Source organism: Camellia sinensis, chromosome 12, assembly GCF_055761805.1.
Source record: "Camellia sinensis isolate YWXY chromosome 12, ASM5576180v1, whole genome shotgun sequence".
Classification (NCBI taxonomy): domain Eukaryota; kingdom Viridiplantae; phylum Streptophyta; class Magnoliopsida; order Ericales; family Theaceae; genus Camellia; species Camellia sinensis.
The window spans coordinates 128,925,895-128,947,507 of NC_138972.1; the positions used below are offsets into that span (position 1 = coordinate 128,925,895).

The 21,613-nt window shown below is 34.8% G+C and overlaps 2 protein-coding genes across 2 annotated transcripts; one reads left to right on the forward strand and one right to left on the reverse strand.

The window, feature by feature from the left end:
* On the forward strand, positions 1-6,155 carry LOC114267785 (ubiquitin carboxyl-terminal hydrolase 24). Its single transcript, XM_028208846.2, has 7 exons — positions 1-448; positions 2,012-2,668; positions 2,764-2,948; positions 3,355-3,614; positions 4,406-4,548; positions 5,047-5,223; positions 5,717-6,155. Exons 1-7 carry the CDS (start codon positions 434-436, stop codon positions 5,903-5,905), a joined length of 1,626 nt encoding a protein of 541 aa, XP_028064647.2. The 5' UTR covers positions 1-433; the 3' UTR covers positions 5,906-6,155.
* Positions 6,156-6,655: 500 nt separating this feature from the next.
* On the reverse strand, positions 6,656-18,274 carry LOC114267784 (uncharacterized). Its single transcript, XM_028208845.2, has 15 exons — positions 17,696-18,274; positions 17,497-17,582; positions 15,587-15,741; positions 15,157-15,221; positions 14,821-15,012; positions 14,607-14,670; positions 12,241-12,456; positions 12,007-12,140; positions 10,823-11,009; positions 10,604-10,663; positions 10,263-10,517; positions 8,819-9,077; positions 8,530-8,735; positions 8,078-8,128; positions 6,656-7,638 (listed from the first exon to the last, which is right to left on the reverse strand). The coding sequence occupies exons 1-15, from the start codon at positions 17,965-17,967 to the stop codon at positions 7,348-7,350; spliced, it is 2,493 nt and encodes an 830-aa protein (XP_028064646.1). The 5' UTR covers positions 17,968-18,274; the 3' UTR covers positions 6,656-7,347.
* Positions 18,275-21,613: the final 3,339 nt, after the last annotated feature.

Below are 21,613 nucleotides of genomic sequence, written 5' to 3' on the forward strand. Positions count from 1 at the left end.
GAGAAACCATTTTGCAAACCAATTACCCAAAATAGGCCTCCCCAATTATTTTCGTCTATTTCTCTGAGACTTTTTGGACCAATTATTTTCATCTATTTCTCTGAGGCTTTTTTGAATCTCTGAATCATCTCTGTTTGCTCATTATACCCACCCACATTAGCTTCCTTTTTTGCACATTCAACCTTTGAGGGAGACAAATCCCCCCACCTCCAAATCAGCAACCCTCTCTCTCTAAAACCCTCATCCTCTCTCTCTCTCTACATTTTCATGTCTTCCGCCGTCACTTCGTCCTCTCTTACTCTATCTAGTTCTGGGCTCCAAACCCTAGCTTCCAGTCCCTCCCCAATACGGCTTTGTTTCTTCTCTCATGGCCACTTCTTCCCAAGCTTTCCTTTGATGCTTTCGTGCTCTTCTCTCCGATTATCTGCTAAAGATGACTGATCAAAAGGTTCGGATCTTTTCTTCTCTCTCTCTCTTTTTTTTTTTTTTTTTTTTCCTTCTGATATATATTGGTGAAGTTAGGTTTCTGTTTGATCGCTGAGAAAATTTGGGAGAAAAGAAAAACAAAAGGAAAGGAAGTTTGGAATCTGTCATTTATGCTGTGTTTGATTGGAGATTTGGGAAGGAATTTGGAAAGGGACCTTTTTCCTTTTCAAATTCCTTCCCCAATCCTCCACCCAAACATAAGCTAAGAAAAAGAAAAGAAAAATGATATTTTCTTTTTTGCTTTTTACAAATACAGTTCTTCTTCAGTGAAAAAAGAAAAAGAAAAAAGATTGATAATGTTTGGTTTTGAAGGGTTTTTAACCTCCATATTAAATATGATTCGTTACTTTCCATGTATTGATGGAATGATGATTGTTAATCAAAACTATCTTAAGCTCTTTTTTTTTTTTTTTTCATTATTCTGCATTTTCTCAGTAACATAAAAGAGTATCAGGGTCTTTGTTTTTTTCAATTACACTATGGCGATCAAATTTGGGTACCAAATTGTGGACACCATTTGTCACCAATTCATTGTTTCAATGTGTAATGATATTGTTGTTTTTTGTGGTTTTCTTGTTTAGATTATTGTAGTTTTTCGCCTGTGGTTTATTTAGATGTGGTTGGAGCCTAATTTGAATATTGACTTCTTGTTATAAATAGGGCTCTGTTTTGGTGCTAAGCAAGTTGGGCTGTTGTGGTTTTCTTGTTTAGATTATTGTAGTTTTTCGCCTGTGGTTTATTTAGATGTGGTTGGAGCCTAATTTGAATATTGACTTCTTGTTATAAATAGGGCTCTGTTTTGGTGCTAAGCAAGTTGGGTTGTTTTTTTTTGGGGGGGGGGGGGGGGGGCTCTGTTGATGTTTATATATATATATATTGTCTATTTTTGTTTCCATAGAGGGATATTGCTAGGATTTTATGGGATGCTGGTTGGAGAACCTTACACCTGCAAAGGCATAAAGGTAGGTGGTCACTTTGGTCCATTGTCTTGCTTTACAAGCCCTCAAATGCTCTTGGAAGTTAACAGAAGATGGGGCGCCTATGCAACAAGATTTAGGCTGTCCTTTGGGAGGTCAATTAGCATAGTACAGGAATGAACATGTTAGCCCATCTACATTTAGAATTTCCTATGTATGTCTCATTTGTTTTAACTGTCTAACCAGAGTTCAGCATAGTCCTTCTCTAATTCTATTGGTGTTCCAAATTATTCTCTCTCATGTGATATGGAGTTTTTAGGATGGTATTAATGCAAGACCCTCTTTTTGTTCCCTTCGGGTGTCATGTAGGCATTGCCTAGAGTACACTTTTGAGAGGATTCATTTACCACTGTCTGTTAACCCCTTTGACTACCTCATATCAAATTTCTTTCTCACACAATGAGATTAGTTTCTGTCATGTCTTGATAATGGACTGGCTTTCCAATTGAGTCTTTTACTGTTTTGTTTATGCATGTTAGAAAGTCGCATTATGTAGGCCTTTGTTGCATGCTATTTTTGTGGTTTTGTTGATTTTTCATCACTTGCAGGTGTTGGTATTTGGTTCATTCACCGAAGATGAAATCAAGTCCTTCCAGAGGCAGCCACCAGAGATTGATATAGAAATTAAATTTGGTTCTTTGGATGCTGAAACTTTAAGATCTGTGGGCATTTTCAACAGTAAACTGACAGAAGCTGAGTATTCCAAAAGATGGCCATCAAAGTTGGTCAATAAAGAAAATGCTGTGAAAGTTTGTACAACAGAAAGTATTTCTCAAGTAATAGCCACAACTGTTGAGAAAAATGGAAGCATCAATGACACATGTCTTGTTAGCTGTAGTGATTGTATAGAAGAACTGAAAACTGATAATGTTGAATTATCTGTGTCAAGTGCCTCTGAAAATGTTTCTGATCTTTTAAAGCAAAATTCTACAGAACATTATGTCACTAAAGGAGTGACTAAATCATCTACTCTCTTAACAAATGAAGCCTTGGTTGACTCATCAGTAGGTGTGGACCTTATAAATTCAGAAGAAAGTATTCCAAAGGCATCAAATGGGCTTGGTGCAACTGTTAGAAATTTACTACCTCGAGGTTTGGTCAACTTGGGGAATTTATGCTTTCTCAATGCAACTCTGCAGGCTCTTCTCTCTTGTCCTCCGTTTGTTCTACTCTTACAGGAATTAAGAAATCGTGATATACAAAAGGTAAACTGTAGACTTAATTGTTTTGTTTGCAAAAATATTTAATATGAGCATCTAATTTCTGCTTATGGACTTGGGATTTCTTTTGCAATTTTTAGATCGGCTATCCAACATTGCATGCATTTATTGAGTTTGTCTCTGACTTCGACACTCCCATAGAGTCAAGCTCAAAGAAAAAAGAGATGCTTCTGGAAACTGGGAGGCCTTTCCGCCCTGTCATGTTTGAATCCATTCTACAAAAGTTCACTCCAGAAGTGCCAAACAGCATATCTGGCAGGCATAGGTTTGTTGTTTCATCTATACCCTTTAACGTCCATTCCATTTTTCAGTAGTTGTACTCATTGCTTAAGGAACAAAATTTTTCCTTTGTTTCTATTAAAACTGCTGAAACATTTTTAATTCCTAGGATACCGAAATGAAAACACACTGGAACATTGTGAAACACATCATAGCATAGTGAAACATACCAAAACAATCCTAAGTAGTAGAATATCAGTTTTGGCTACTTTAATTTCATCTTTGCTGTTCTCTTGCAAGAACTTGAAAGATAAGAAGTATTGAACTGTTTGACTCAATTAGAATTTATTTGTGAGTGATAATTATACGGCCATGCTGTTAGATTTTTGTATTTGTATCGTGATTCGTGAGTACTAAGGTGTTTAGTTGCTGAAAATTTGTATATTTATCAGGCAAGAAGATGCTCAGGAGTTCCTAAGTTTTGTCATGCATCAGATGCATGATGAATTGCTTAAACTTGAAGGTCAAGTCCCAAGCAGTAATGGGGGAAGTGCCTCTTTGGTTTCATCAATTAATGATGAGGATGATAGTGATGAGTGGGAGACTGTTGGCCCAAAGAACAGAACAGCAATTACAAGAACTCAGAGCTTCATTCCGTCAAAATTAAGTTCTATTTTTGGAGGTCAATTGAGAAGTGTTGTGAAGGCAAAAGGTAGGCCAGCTTCGCAGCCTATGCATCTATGCACTATCATTAAGCTTTATCTTGCCTCTTGGTACAACATGTCATATTTCTTATTCCTTTACTTGTCACTCATTTAGTTCTATATTTTTATGATTTTACATAATTTATTTTACTGGAAAATTTACATTGGAATTATCTGTCTCTGATAAAAATATCTTACCTGTTCTCCATGTTACATTTCTTTATCCTGATTCTGTTGCTAAAAATGCTAACTCTTTTTTCTTTTTCTTGAACTATCAGGTTATCTCAAGAAAAGTGCTTTTTAATTTTTTTTTTTTTTTAGTTAGCCTAGTTGAAGTGGATTATAGTATGTCATATGACTTTATTGGAAAAATAGATCAGCTAATAGTTAGATATGGTCAGCGCAAGAGTAATTGAGGGATCCTTTCACACGAAGATGAAGTGGAAAAATATAAAAAAGAACAAAAAATGGGAGAATGTGGCTTGGCCCAGTGGATAGGAGGGCCTTGATGCTCCAGCTCATATGGTTGGGTTCAATCCCCAGCATCCCCTTCCGCTTTCCTTAGACTAGGCTAAAGTAGGAATTTCTGACCATGTGCTTATGCTTTTGTAGCCTACTCTATAATTGTTTGAGTCTGCATGAATTAGTTTAATGAGATCATAGTCTTTTGCATCGCTTTTTGTTTGCTGCAGTTGCTTATAATTACCTTTCTTTTGACAAGTAAAATTAGTCTGTAGAAGGCGCCAAAAGTGGCGTAACTTTGTACAATTAATGGCCTCCTTTCTTTTGATACAAGCAGGTATTAAAGCCTCTGCTACTATTCAACCATTTCTTTTGCTCCACCTTAATATCTGTCCGGAACGTGTCTGTAGCATAGAAGATGCACTCCATCTGTTTTCTGCACCAGAGACTGTTGAAGGCTATCGAACATCAGCGGCAAAGGTTCGGAGTTTTATTCTTACTGTTTGATATTGATCCTGGTCCAGTCAAACAATGTCTAAATTTCATGTATGCATATCCTTGTATTTACATTATATATGCACTTCAAAAAAGTAGAGTAAGCTTCACTGTGAACTAGATTATGGATGGTTTACAATTAGTGCAAGAGAATTTTGGAAGAAAACTAGGGCTTGTGAGTTGCTAATGGAGGACCTGAGATGGGTTAAAGTGTCAAGGTGTGTAATGGAGAGATTTAAAGGTCTTTGCAATTTTCTTGGATGCCGTGTGGAGGGACTTGAGTAGGGGTTGTTTTGGGTTGCCCACTGTTTTTTCTTAGAGTCTTGGTTAGGCTGCTTTTTGTTGTTTTTAGTTTGAACACCAATGTAGATTTTTGTGTTCTTTCTTTTTGTAAATTTATTCTACTTGTGTACTTGAGTGGTGCCCTTAGTTTATTTATTTATTTACTTGTATATATATAAAAAATCCCGTTTCAAATCTCAGGCTGAGGTGGTGAATGCTAGCAAGACTGTTAAGATACTGGAGCTTTCTGAGATAATGATATTGCATTTGATGCGTTTTAACTACGGAGGAGAAGGATGCACCAAATTGCATAAACCTGTCTGTTTTCCTCTGGAGCTAGTTCTTGGACGTGAATTACTGTTTTCACCTTCGTCTGAGGTGAAGTATTCTTAATTTCTGTTACTGCTCCGTTACACTAATCAATCATAGCTGACAATTACCATGATAAGATTATTCTGTGCCTGTAGTTTTCTTATTTTGATATGACTCTGATACCCTTTTGAATTGCATTTGGGGAAATATTTTCTCAACTGCTATTGAATTATTTAAATTACTCTTATTACCGAAGTTTGATGCCACTGAACACTTTCAGAATGGGTTTCGCTTCCTTCAAATAAATTACCAAAGGTTTGAATTCATTAGACCAGGCCATTGACTGTCAGAAGTAAAAGGTGTAACACTTGTATTCAATTTGTCAAATGTACTCTAGACATTTTTTTTCCTGTTCTATGAGCAGTGTCTACACGTTAGTTTAGAAGTTTTCTGAAGATTTGGACCTTTGCATGCACTCAAAATGCTCGATTTAATTCTTTTGGTTGTCAAACAACGAAATTTAGGGTTTAGATTCTAAATTCGATTATGCTGGGTACAGGGTCGAAGATACGAACTTGTTGCAACAATTACTCATCATGGGAGGGAGCCCTGGAAGGGGCATTATACTGCTGATACATGCCACCCAAATGGCAAGTGGCTGCACTTCGACGATGCTTCTGTAACCGTAATTCCCACAAGCAAGGTGTTGCATGAACAAGCCTATATTCTCTTCTACAAGCAATTGTAGATGTATTGGTGCCATTGGGAGTTTGTTTATTATATATATACACAAATGTTTTGTATATTTATACAAGTTCGGAGGTTTTATTGGACTATGGATGTAGGGTTGGTTGCCAAGGGAATTATCATTTTAACTATACAAAAACCTTGACAGGAGATTTGGCTCGTATACTTGTTTGTTGAACAAAGAGTTTATGGCCATGTGTTAGATAAATGCAGAATTAGAATGAAAAATCTTTATTTTGTTCTTTGTTAAATACCAGTCTAATCTTCATTCACAGGGTGCAGTTCAATTTTTTTCAAAAATTAAAATAAATAAATCTGTATTCATGACATTTTCTGGAATGAGAAGATGAAAAAGATTGAAATTTTCTAAAATAATAATAATAACAAGACAAAAATTGATTTTGAATTAGGGTGCCTTTCAATAAATGTTAATACTATATCAAATCACGAACACTCCTTATTTAGAGTGAGATAAAAATTATGATGTCACTATTTTTTTTCCTTTTGGGTGAGTTTGAGAGACTTAAGCCATGTTTATTTGGGTAGACATGAACTTAAAATTGGACTAATAGTCCAATAAAATTATTAATCCGATATTTGGTTAAACAATTGAAGTAGAGATTAATTATTTTAAACTTGATTATTAGTTAAGATAGGATATATAATCTAACGGATTCGTAATCTTAAAATTATTAATCATGAGAATGCTAATCCAGTCCGTCCAAACAAACATGGCTTTATTTCAGTTGTGTGTTGAAAATACAAAAAAATTATGTATTTTTATCGCAATGTCTTCCATAGAATCAACATCAAATTCCTCGCTTAATTTACAAGCAAAAGAAAAACGGAGATGGTACACCTGAACTTTATTACATTGCACAATAGTTGCATAAAGATCTGATCCCCAGCATGTGATGCTTTTGATTTTCCAAACAATCACTCCGTCTCTGCCAATCCCCCACAACACCTTCCTCCCGTGTATGAATTATAAAATTCATCACGACTCCAAAAGTATTTATCAAACAAGGAATCAGAACCAGTTAAATCATCTTCACCTACAGAAATAATTACATCTCTAAAATTCCCTTCCATCCAAGAATTTTAATAACTTCCCTTCTAATTTGAGTCGGGCTTCAAGTCAGCATTGTCTGCCCTAATGTCAAGAATTCAGCTTCTTTTTGAGAAAAAACGCACCAGTAAAACTACTAGTAGACCATCAGCGATAATTCTTGGTTTACTGATTAAGTCTGTTGCTGAAGATCAAGGATCAGAAGTTCCAGAGAGGGGACTTTTTTGTCCAACACGGTCTAAGATGCTTTAATTCGTTAAAGAATTTTATTCTGGGCAAGGGGCATCATTAGCTGACTACCAGTTCAGAATGTGCAGGATGAAGAAGAAGCTGGAATGACACAGAAATTACAAATGACGGTAATCCACAAACAATCATTCGAATAGATCCGGGAAAGACCACATGATAAACCTTGCAAAAACATCAGACTCCAGGAACTCAATATGAGCAGCGCGTCCAATTAAGGTATTTAAGTTCCTGCCTTGGGTTGATGTATCGAAATTGACATCACATCGCATGAACAGCCTATGCTCACGTGATGGTGATCGTATCTGGTCCAAGCAAGAGTTCAGCATCTCCAGGAAGACTTTGCCCTTCTTCGAGTTGTCTCCTGCAGCGCCCTGGCACATTTCGATTCTGGCAGAATGATAAGGAACATAGCCATCCTGAGAGATAGATGACACAAGTAGTAAATGGCATTAGGCTGCCAATATATATATATATATTACAAGTATTAATAAGAAAAGAATAAAATGAGCAGGTCTTGCTTGGACCATCAATGTTCAACCTACAGGAATTGCAATCAATATATCACTCAAGCAAACGAATCTTTCCATAAATCTTTTTTAAAAATGGCTGAAAGTAAGTCCCACCGCAATTTGGTTAGTGATTTACATTTTATAATTATTATAGGGTTAATTTCATTTTGTTGTTCAAACCATCACCATTTCTTCTCTCTCATCCTAAAACCAGCTAATAATTTATCTTCAATAAGTGCTACTCAACCCATTTACATGAATATCACTATTTATTTTTATTTTTTTGAGTTCAAAAATTTTAAAGTAGTGTATTGACAAAATAAACCTGCAAAACAGAAGGAAATACCTGGGGTGAAGATAACAGAATTATATTCTTGAAGTTCTCTAGTGTCTTTTGCTGAAAGAGGGAAAGAAACTACATCAGAACTTCAGCCAAGGTGAAAGAAGAAACTGAGGCAGGTTTTGAAAAATAAAATTTCAGTTAGGCTTCGTTTTTTCCGATGTAAAGCTAACGAAGCCTTAAGAGTACATATTACGTTGTTTTCAGTTTAAAATTGACAAGCAGCCACTAGACATTTTTCCTCACAGAAACAACTCCCTCGTTTTAAATGTTCAAACACATCTGACAAACGCGAATATTACATCACTAATTTGGCTAAATCAAATATTCCAAAGTGGACAAGCAAGACTCAGTACACAAGATCATGATATTATATGGGAGAAACGGTCTCTGATGCAACTCCCTCCTCTTTTTCCCTTCTAACCATGATGTGACGAATGATAAAGTTTGCTTAGTACCTTGCAGAGTTTGTACAGGAAAGTATTTTGGAGATCTGAATCATCCGTGTAAGTAAGCTGATGAATGCACTGTGTGCCCTTGAGCTTCTTCAGGAGCCACAGCCCAGAGTTAAATAACGTGTTTGTACTGTACAGATAACCTAAATGTGGACCGGATATAGAAAGATATGTACACAGGTATCTTAGGTATGGCTCCATGATGCCCTCTGCAAGAATAAAAGAACAAACTTAGCACTCTATTAGCAACAAATTCAAGAACACGATCTTTAAAGCTAAAAAAATTGCGCACCTGTTAAAGCAGTTCTTATGATGACATTTCCAATAGAATGGCCAACAAAGCTAAGCTTGATACTTTTTAAATTTCCAGATCTCGAGGCTTTATCCATTTTCTTCTTAATAAAAGTAGTTGCTTCTTGAGCCAGCCTTAGTCCCATTTCTCTGAAGTCTCCAGATGTTTTGTCCTCATTCGCCTCTGACATAAGAAACTCTACTTTGGGATCTAGCAAAAGCCATTGATTCCGAACAAGCCGTAAATCCAGATGATGTCCCTATGTAATACAAGACATGCATGAAATAGATGTCACAAACAAATTTCTGACACAAATGATGTCAATATAATACTGATCAAACACATTCCAAATATTGGACTTGTATAATGGAACACCAGTTGGTTTTGAATGGTAAGACAAGTATAATAACCAATAAAGAATAGAACTCAAAATAGAAATTGATATATAGTGCATAAAAAAGACCGGCAGGTGGGAACAATGAATAAGCCAGAACACTCCACAAGGACAGCAGTTACCTAGTCAAACTTCATTGTCAAAGTCTAATAGTGTGTTTCAAAGATATTACTCAAGAAAGGGGTGTTTCAGAATGTCATTGTCAACTTGAGTTGAATTTTATAGCTTCAAACTAATTTACCAAAATACTAAAACTATGCTGCAGATTAAATGATTTATTCTACACATTCAATAAGGACCAATTCCGAAAAATTGGTTTCTTCCATGGCCATTCAGTGCAGCCCTAGGAAATTTTCCAACAGAAAACCCAGCAGAAGCAGCCAAATAGCAGTAGAAATAGTGATTTCCTTTATATCATCTCAAAATTATTGCTATTCAAGTATTATCAGCAACAACACTAAATAGCATGCTTCTCCTGACAAGGTGAGAAACAAATATGCAGTGTCACCAAAATCAGATCAACCACCCAATCTAACCAGTGAATCATTAAATCCGCCAGGCTAGGTAACAATTTGAACCGCCTTCTCTAGCTTACCAAGGAAAAATAGTCGAGATATGGCTTTGAAGGAAGTTCAATCTCAACCTCCAAATCAGAAGTAAACATTAGACAATAAACCAAGATTAGTATTCAATTGCATTTTGTTACTTCAATGCTTAAAGTCTGTGAGTCAAACAGTTATGGTTATACTTGACACTTAATCAGGCCATCATAATTGGCCCATAGCCTCTCTTGTTTTGAATGAAGTAAGTTACACGGTTTTAGACCAAGCTCAATCTCTTTTTGGCATATTTCAACCAGTTGGAAGTGATTGCACCAGATGGTTTCTTTGCTTCCAACTGATCTTTTTGATAAAGAATTTGGATCTCAATGGTTCTTTCTTGAAAACATTCCAGGGTGGGAAAGCCATTGAAAAGAAAAGAATCAACAACAGCACAAAACATGCAACATAATCTATAAATTTAAGGCATGATGCGGAGAATAGAACATGCCTGAAAACCGTGTACAAAGACAACAATCTTCAAAACACGACCGTTTTGGTGATTGCTAGCAACAGATGATTTGTTTTTGGCCTTAGAGCTAATATCAGTGAGCAAGCCAGACGTATTTTTCTGGTTGAGATAACTGAAGTATGAATGTCCACTGGTAGAACGCAACGGTGCATTAACAACACGTTCTACAATTATAATCGGAATGCGTGAAGGATCACCAAATATATGCATGTCTTGCATAGACCGGTTGTTGATCTGCATAGAAGAAATACCTGCTGATTAACTCCAACATATGTGGAGAAGCATATATTGTGGCACTTCATACAAAAGCATTAACTCACCCTCATTAGCTCAATACTGCGCCGATGAAGTTCAGCTCGCACTGCTGCAGTCTGTGCAGGCTAAACAGGAAACAAGCAAATAATTCAGATCACTACACTGTAAAAATCACCTCTCAACATTAAATTTAAGATGAGGTGGCAAACAGACAATTAAATTTGAACCTAGAGCTTAAATAAGTGAAAATCTGTGCCAAGTTCTAATAAAACATGTTCTATTACATCATTGGTTAACTTTCGCAGAACTGATGGTTTTCCACGGACACCATAGTAGGAGTCATCAACCTCACTACTTATATAGTGGTGAGGCATCTCCACCTTAGAGTATACCATCCAAATTGACCATTCAGCTCTCCTGTCATGAGCCCATGCATCTCGCAGAAACTCCAAAATCTTTCTTTCATTAGCCCTGTAACAAAGCAAAACATCAGCATCCGAACTTCTTCCACAAAAATATAAACACAGATAAATAGCAGAATTTTAAGAAGCTTGATAATCTAGTTTACCATTCTATAAAAAAATGAAAGACGAGACTTTTATTTTTATAATATAACTAAAGATAATTATTAGTACAACACCTAAAACCCAATTACAGTAATAAACAAAGACAAGAAAGAAAATGTACATGACAAAAAACAATGGCAGAAATTTACAAGATCCAACATTAATCAAAGAAAAATAAAAAGAATTTTTATCCAGTAATTCCCAAAAATTCCACCCCTAAATTCTAAAAGGTAAGAACTTAAAGATTTGTCTTATTCATTTAATAATGTTTAATGCTCGGTTTTAGTAAACAAACAACGTAGAGTAGAACTTCTCAGAACTGGAACCTAGCTAGCAGAGAGTTTGTGTCAAAGGCTGCTCCCCACTGTGTGAGAGTGTGAGAGGGTTCTCAATGGACAAAAGAAATTGAAGGACCTTTAAGGGTGCAGAGGTTCCTATTCATAATCATATCTGGTTAGGATCAATCTAAAATGCCGAATGCATCACAGTATGAGAAAGAAGTGGATTCTAGAGGTACTAATTGACTAGAGGATCTGAGGCAGAAAAAAGTACTCTGTAAAATTAATATTTTTCAGGTTGGAAGGATGAATTTCAAAGGATTTATTTTTCTTCGTTTTTACATCCATCGTGCCGTGGTTGGGGAGAATACTACTCTATATGGAGTTACTTTCTTTATCTCCTGGCAGATATGCCACATGCTGAGGTTCCCTATTCCAGGAAAGCAGGTTTTTCTATTTATCAAGAAAGGGAGAGGAAAAGGGAATTACTCTCTTCTATTAACTGAGGTTGTCTTCTCCTTATATTAGCTCAGAAAATATAAAAAGAAGGAAGAAAAGTTGTTTGGCTAACATAATCCTTCAGATACCAATAAAAAAACGTACAATCATTGAATTAACACAAACCTGTGGAATTTCAGAAACACGTTCCACAAATACAATAATTGACTCCCAAGTGAATGGAAAGAGTTCAAGAGTTCATCCTGGGATAAGGAATTGAAAAACTCATTGCTCCGAAAATCAACCATACCATTTGGTTTCTGTTCCAAAAAAAAAAAAGAAAAAAAAAACGATAAGCCACAAAAAGATACCAACATTACGAACAGATATATTGAGTAATCTGCAGCATGAAATCAAGACCTCAGAACCCATTTGTGGGGCGGTGGGTGCTTCTGCTGAAACTTCAGCACGTGCAGTCTCCACACCTCCTTGCAGAGAAAACCCAAACAAACTTGAATCATCCAGTTTGGAAGTAAAATCAGTAAAATCAATCGTTTGATTAATTGCTTTGCCGAGTTTTTCTAGCTCTTCCAGCAGTATGTCTCGGGCAGTTAGTAATGCTCTAACAAGCATGGCCTGGTTAGAGAAAAATATACAAAGCAGTTTACCCAATAACTATCTGTCGCAAATTTAACTGACAATTAAAAAAATAAATAAATGCAACAAATAAAAGTCACCAAGTATCTTTCTAGCCAATTTTGATATGTAAATCGCATGCCCAACAAAGTAACTTTCAAAAAATACAAACTTTCAAAGATTTAAAAGACAAACAAAAAACAAAAAAACTGCTATTAAGCTGTTATTAGCTACTTAATGCTAAATAAAGTCACAAAAATTCATCTTACAGAAAGTATAAGATTTCCTCGACATAGTATAGTAGACACGTCACAATTATTTTACATTAATCATCACTTTTCTTGCCTCAGCCAGAACCAGAGTAACGCATGTTAACTGTAGCACAATACCAACTAACTTTGTCATCTTGAGGTCACTTTTGATAAAAATAGGTCCTCTCTTTCGTCTAATACAAAATGATTTTATCTATCCTCCAAAATAATAAAAGTTTGCAATACAAAAATTATTTTGTTCCACCAAATCTTCTCTCTTTTAATGAGGTCTATTAGGATCAATATGGCATGGTGGTCTGTCACTTGGCCCTTGGTGCCTTATGAAGCATCAAGCCTAAGGTTTGACTCCCATTGAGTGCTATCAATCCCTTTGGGGCCACACCCGCAGGCATAGCTCAAGATTTGCCCAACCTACTTTGAATGGGTCTCGGGATTAGTCGGGGTTTACCACAATACCAGATTATCAAAAATTAGATTCAATTTTTTGGAAGACTATTTACTTATTGCCAGAGTTCTTTATCTGTCATTCCATCAAAGTTCCAACTCTAACATCACTTTTAGTAAACCAATAGCATCATATGACTTTAAAATTCCTAGAGGAACAACACATCATAGATTTAATTACTTTCAGCTATTTTTAATTCTATATTTATTATGTTTTCTATGACTTCCATTTAAACAGCACACACAAATATGATAATTTTTTGGCATTAGTAACTGTGGTATAGTGCCATTTTTGATGATCCAAATGTTCCATTCTTTGACCCTCATGAGTTGATTTGGAATGATGCCACATAAAAAGTATTTTCAATGGACTGGCTCACAAGAAACTCAATATCATGGACATGTTTTAGGTTAGAAAATTGTTGTTTACTTCTACAGTGGTGTGTATGTGTAGGAGGATGACGAGGGTTGTGATCATTTGCTTTGCTTTGTCCCATGGCTTTTGGCTTTATGGTGGAAATTGTTTCAGTTAATAGAGTTGAATTGGATACCATATTTGTGTTGTGCTTTAGGTTATTGGGTTGGAAAGGAATACAAAAAAAATTTAGGAGAATACTGAAGACAGAGAGAACTTATGGGGAAAAAATTGTTACTTGGAACTCTTTTTGGGTTTTAGTATATCTCCCACTTTCAAGAGGATTCTTTGAGTGCTTCCAAAAAAATAATTTATATCACAAGAAACAAACACAACATCAACTAAAATGAAATGTATAAATGTAAAATTAGTCATCCCAGTTAACCAACTATTTATGAAGACATGTTTCACATTCTAAGGTTCCAAAACAATATGGATTTTATAGCACAAGGAATGCACACAACATCAACTAAATTGTACATTTGTAAAATTAGTTATCACAACTATTTATGAAGATATTACTTCAACACAGGTAAAGATAGAGCAAAAGGCTAGTCTTGATTAAAATTAACTGCAGAGGTAAAAAAAGCTCATGAGCAATGTTCTCCACAAGGTAACTAGATATAAAATGATGAAATCAGCCTCCTTCTGATAAACAGATTCAGCCAAATATAGGGGGAATATCAAAAAAATTGGAAGTTGGGAAAATAATTTCAAACTCATGAAAGTACAATTGGTTCATGCACTAGATTTTGCAAGTGAGTCTTCAACTTCCATGAATTTGAAATTTCACACTTCCTAATAATAATAATAATAATGCCATAAGCTTGTGTCATACATATGGCAATGATGAAGCAGATGTGCCACAGACAGCCCAAGTTCAGACGTGTACAGAAAACAAACACACACACACACATATATCTTGATAAGTAGAAAACACAGATACGCAAGATGAAAAAGATTGACGATGAAGGACAGGTAAAAGAATCATTACATAGCATTCAACATAAAGCACATACTTGCTTTGACTTGTCAAAAATTTCACCGGTAAAATCTTCAACCTCTTCAACATCAGAAGAGTCACTGAAAAGAATTCAGGTAAGCAGGTTACTTAGACAAATTTACAGCGCATAATTAGCTAAAGCAAACAAACTAATAGCATTAAATAGCAGAGATTTTAAATTAGAGAACTGTGACCTTGACCAATTTAAGAAACTGGAATCTGCAACAAACCTGGGTACCTTCGGTAGGGTGTGAATACCACCCTTCAATAGGCTGATGTGTACAGTGATATCAACAAGCACGGAATGGAAAGCATCAAAATGGACAGGGCAATAAGAATGCAGACCAAAAAGTGCTTTAGGAGGAATTCGAAATTCATGGACTGCAGTAGAGCATAAATCCAGAGAATCCTGCAAACCAGGCCTGAAGACATTGCATTAAAACAGCAATTGGGGTTTAGAATGGATATTGACTCCACTTTGCATGTTACAAAGCATGAATAAAAAGAAAAAAAATATTTCATGTAACATATTTAAGAAAGAAAATAGCAACAAGAAAATAACTAACCCACTGTCCAATACAGGCGTATACATAAGCTCAAATTTCAAAAGGACAGCAGAAGTGGATAAACCCTGGTAATTTAATGCTATATCAGTTGCCAGATATCATAAATCACAAATAAATAAATAAAATGAACAGAAAATTTGAAGGAAAGTATGAGCATTCAAACAGAGTAGAAATATATAGACACAGTTATTCTCTAGAAAACTGATGTCAGTAAGGAACTGATGATCCCATACAAAAGTGGAAGGGAATGATAGTAATGCCACCATATGGGCTAGTAGTAGGGGCTTGGGTGCCCTACCAAGAGATTAATAACATCACCTTGCTACCTTGCTCTTGAAAGAGATCTCCACTGTTTCTGGTATATTTTACTCTCTTTTAAATACAATTCATCTTTTATGCACACAAGCGCACATGCAAAAGTGATCAATACCTCATATTTAGCAATAGATAGGTTGAATGAGATCATGACAGATAGAAGGACATCCTGCCTCGCATATTTGATCCGGAAAGGCGGTGTTGAGAAACTGTGATCCACATCATCAATCCTCCACACTCCATATACATCATCAGAACCCAAATCAGGGGCTGCAGCTCAAAGAAAGATTACCTTAGATATTAGCTCATCTAGAAGAAAGAAACATCGATCAAAGACTTGCCCCCTGATGGACTAAAATATATAAAGTTGAAAAGATAATAAGTGAATAAAATAAAAAAGAAGACTTGTATAGCTGAACCAAGGCAAAATGCAAAATGTTAAAATATCAAGACAAATGATTAAATAAATAAAAAAATATGTCCTTTCCAAACTTAATGCTCCATTTGGTTCATAGGAATGAGTTGGAATGGAATGATTATTCCTTAAACTCACCTATGGAATGATCATTCTCTTACAATGGTGAATGACGATTCCATTTGCAATGCATTTTTCACTATTTTTTCTAGTCAACCAAATTTAAGAATGAATATTTTGATGGAATGACCATTTCATTCTATTCTATTCCAGTGAATCAAATACTACCTAAGTAGTTAAAACATAGAACCAAAGAGGGAGCAACGACGAGAGTGAGGAAGCATTGGTGAGAACAAGAGCAAGAGAGTATTCCCCTAAAAACTATGCAAGTTCAATAGAGCCCATATCTATGTTACCTAGAACATGGATCGTTCCTATACATGGAACGTGGTCCGCAACATGGTACGCCACATGCTCTAAAATGTGATATGATAAGAGTAGACTTATATATATTACACTTAAGAATTTAAGGTACTCTTCTAATATATATATATATTTTTTTTTCATATAGCAAATCATTTTTATAAAAATAATTAACCATTTTTGATGTTTTTGACTTGTCAAAACTTAACTCACCTTAGATTTTAGTTTATGTATTTTATTTTTGTCTCCTCATGCAATATTTAAAGAAATATATTGAAAAAAACTTTTGAGATTATTTCGGATCACTAAATTTATTCGTGTACCATGTTTCGGAACGTGCGTACCAATACGTAATTTGCTAAGGTATTATTGTTTTCTGGTAACATAGGCCCGTATATACAGTACAAAATATTGGAAAATATCATGAATTCATAATATACAGATTACATAAATTGAATATTGAAGGCTAAATGATAATAATTTAATTTTACAAATTTTACATAAAAAAGTGTATAGAGACATCACGAATATTGCAACATATTCATCAGTCTATCATGACATTACACACTCCCATCACCCTATTTTGTTGACAAACGCAACCAGCAATTCATAACTAATCCGATAAACAAGTTCATATCTAAATATTGCATTAGCCAAAAACTTATAAATATTGTGTTGCGATAAATCCATTTGAAATGTTTACCCTTTTACAATTTCAACACCTATTCAGCTTTTTCATAAATCATGGGTCCCAAAATGAAAGACATTACTGTATAACACAGAGTTCTCTCTCTCTCTCTTCACCCCCATTATTCATTAAAAAATTCAATTTACCACATCTAACGATTTGTTTGGAACGTTGTATATTTTATAGATAACTTACCATTGGCAAACAATTGCAAATACTTTCATTTCAATCGGTTGTTGCAATAAGCACGGAAATGGAAACATTTCAAAACAACAAAAAAGAAATTGAAAATTACATAGAAATGTTTGGAAACGTAAATTGAAATCTATTTAAATGAATTAAAACAGCCAAATACTTAATTGACTAATTGAACATATTCAAATTTATATAGTCATACACATTAAAAAAAATCAACGTTTCTATGAATAAAATTATATGAAACCACAATCAACTAGTACAATTATATGTTTACATTGATTGTGTATACATACATATATACCTTGATATTGAACGACTCTAGCCGGAGTAGCGATAGAAGCGTTGTTATTGTCCTCCGATCTCATCGTAATCTTAATCTGATACCATCTACACATGAAAATAAAATAAAAAATAAAAAAATTATCAATTCACAGGAACAAGTAAAAGAAGAGATCACGAAATACAAGTAGCAAGACGAAGAAAAACGAGAAAGTACACACCCTTGTTGGAAGAGGTCGAGATTGTGGAAGCGATGAATGTAGATGGCGACCTCATGAACGGCATCGAGCATTGGCTGGTTGGCGGCTTTAGGAAGGTATCGCCGCGGCGGAGGAGGTGGCGGAGGCGGCGGCGGTGGTGGTCGGGGAGGCAAGGGAGGAAGATGATTCACATCATTAAGCAAATTTTCAGGGGAATCGGTAGATGAAGAAGAAGCAGAAGAGATTCTATGGGGATTGAATGCAATGATCCATCTGAAACGCCGAAGTAACATCACTCTTGTTCCCCAACACTCGCATTTCTTCAATCAACCCCACTTTTCTCTCTCTCTCTCTCTCTCTCTCTCTCTCTCTCTCTCTGCGAGCGATGATAGGTGATTGAAAACCCTATTATCGGCTGGTTTTGGGGCTTGAAGGGAATAGAACAAGTCGAGGAGTTTGGGGGAGAGAGAGAGGGCGGCGGAGAGAGACGGACCTTGGCCGTCGTTGTCGTGGTTTCTCTCAGAATAACGAGAAGAAGATAACGGAGAGAAAAACAGGGTTTGACCTCTATTCAGTCACGGGAAACGGCGACGTCTTGTTGGGGTTGAAACAACTTGTCACGTCAAGTCACGTCAGGACGCGCCACCTGTTGGTCCCATCACCAAAAAAAAATTAGAAATTTGACTATAAACTCCCTTTACCTTCCTTTCATTGTTAAACTGTTAAAAGGATTAAGAAAAAAATTATACTTTCTAAATCCTCTCATAATTATAAAATCTTACATAAAAGATAAAATTTATTATTTAAATATTTTATTAGACTATCCCATAATTAAATTTTTCCACATTCTCCACCCACTCTCTCCCTACCTTCTCTGTCTTTCTCCTCCCTCTCTCCCTTCTCTAACTCCTTCAAGCTTCAGATCTGAAAGTTTCAGACCTCGCCAACGCCGCCAACGTCATTGTCATCACTCTTCTAGCCAAGTCCGGTCAGTTATCAGGCGAAACTTTGGCGATCAACAATGCCGAAACCGATCTCTACGATGAACTCATCAAGAACATCGGGAACGAAATCAACTATGGGCCGAAAAATTGTCCTCTGGTGCCGAAATCGAAGGAGATCGTCTACGAGAAGAAACAAATCGTCTCTGAATTGATCGTTGTTACTCCGAAGAGCAATGAATTAATCGCTTAGTTTTTAATATATGTGTATATATATATATATATTTGTGTGTATGAGTGTTGTTGAACACATGTATTCTTGTCATTGAGATTTGTGATTGTTAATCGAGTTTTAGAAGTTTTTCTTATCAATTAGATATGTTGATTTGTTGATTAATTTGTTTTGTTTTTGTTTGTTTTTTTTTTTTTTGGATTTATTTTTGTTGTTTTTGATCTAATTTCATTTGACAGAACCAGAGTAAAATTTTACTCTGGTTCTATTGCTCTGTTTTTTGTTTCAGATAATGAGAGTAAAATTTTACTGTCATTTTACTCTGGTGTTAGAATGACAGTAAAATTTTACTATCAAGAGGTGGTCATTGCCAAACACTTCAGCCGCCACAAACATTGCCTTCGCTTTTTTACTTTTGTGCAGAGTAACATTTTAATTTTAGTTTCAGAGTCTCATAGTTTACTCGTTTTTCAGAGTAAAATTTTACTTTTATACAGAGTAAAATTTTACTTTTAGCTTCAGAGTCTCACAGTTTACTCGTTTTTCAGAGTAAAATTTTACTTTTATACAGAGTAAAATTTTACTCTTGTGTAGAGTCTAACATTTTACTAGTTTTTCAGAGTAAAATTTTACTTTTATACAGAGTAAAATTTTACTTTTAACTTCAGAGTCTCACAGTTTACTCGTTTTTCATAGTAAAATTTTACTTTTATATAGAGTAAAATTTTACTTTTGTGCAGAGTCTAACATTTTACTAGTTTATCAGAGTAAAATTTTACTTTTATACAGAGTAAAATTTTACTTTTAGTTTCAGAGTGTAACATTTTACTCTTATTCAGAGTAAAATTTTACTTTTATACAGAGTAAAATTTTACTCTGAAATATACAGTAAATATAGCTTAATAGGAGAGCTGATAGATATGAGGATAATATAGTAAAAGAAACAAGTTTTAAAATATTAGGGGATTTTGAAAGTACTTATATAATTATTGTCCTTTTGAAAGACAAAATAGATAGTGAGGGGGCTATCACCAAATTTCCCAAAAAAATTATGAAAAATGCTACAAACCTAATTAATCTATTAAATTTTTTATCAAATTTTTTATTTATGCTGTATTTGGTTAGGAGATTTTGAAAGGAATTTAAAAAGGAAAGAGAAATGTAATCCCATTTTTGTTTAGTTATAATAAAAAAATATATGGGAAAAGAAAGGGGATGAGAAATAAATTAAGAAATAGGAGAACCTTTTAGAATATCAATTCTTTTTTACATCTATAAGAAAATTCCAGGAAAACTGAGAGGAAAAATTTATTGGGGAAAGAGAGTTTCATTGTTCATGGCTTCTCGCAGGAGACCATTCATGAGTAGCTTCAAAAAACCACCGACGACGAGTTTTAAAGATCTAACTCCGGTACCAAACTCTGATTCACAGCATCATTCAACAAACCCTTCTAATCAAGGATCATCATTTGCTTCAATTGGTAACCTTCAATCAATGAACTCGATTGAAGATTCATTGCCTGAAATTTTCGATCAGGTATTTGTGCTCCTCTTTCATTTTCTCTTACCTTCTCATCAAACTCAGATCCCTATTGATTTCCACATATTTGTTTATTTATGTTCAAGCTGTTTTACAATTTTGCTTCGAAGTGAAATTGCAGATCTAACTCTGGTAGTAATCTCTGATTCGCAGCATCATTCAGGAAATCGCTCCAATCGGGGATCATCATCTGCTTCAATTGGTAATCTTCAATCACTGAACTTGATTGATAATTCATTGTCCGAAAATTTCAATCAGGTATTTGTGCCCTTCTTTCATTTTCTTTTCTCCTCTTATCAAACTTAGATCTATATTGAAAATTCCATACACACACACATACCTATATATGTTTTATTATGAATCAGAGATTATAGATACATGGATTTGTTTATCCATGTTCAAGTTGCTTTGCAATTTCTGCTTTGAAGTGAAATTGCAGAAATCCTATTTGTTTTCTAAGTAGTTTGATGATTTAATATCTTCTTTTCACTTTGCATGGGATTAAATTGGATTTACATTTTCTGTTTGTTTTATATTATCTGTTTATATGTTTGTTTGTTATGACAATTTTCTTGTTGTAGTCTGTAGATGTGTGCCTATTTGGTTTATTTCACTTTCTTTTGTTTTGTGTTTTTTCATGATGTCAAACTTTATAAATTAACCCTTTTATTCTCATGAAATGTTTGATTGAATGTTTATTTGAAACATGAGCTTTTGGATGGTCTATCGCATTGGATTAAATTAGTTTTGGGTAATATGAGTACAGATTTCTTATGATCAAATTAATCATGTAAAACATTTCTAAGTGCATCCTATAATAGTTGAACTATTGATGCATTATGTCTTTAGTTTCTTCAATCTTCTCCCGCAAAAATTCCATTGTTTTTAGCATTAATATATTTTAGTCAATGCTTTTCTTCATTAGGAAAATAGAAAAACTGTTTGGATCACTCTGGATAGCTTTAATTTAGTATTTTGGTCAAAAATGTAATATATTTCTGTGTATTGGGTATTTCTGGCTTTATGTACCTAAACGCTCGTTGTTGACTATAGAGGTTTTGGTTCTACTAAGAAGCCCCTAGTCCTATGGAATAGTGTGATCTGTGTTGTGCTTTCGGTTATTTGAACGGAAAGAAATACAAGATTTTTAATGATAAGTTTGAATAAGTTGCAGACCTATGGGGGAAGATTTTTTACTTGTCTCTTTTTTGGGTTTCAATAACAAT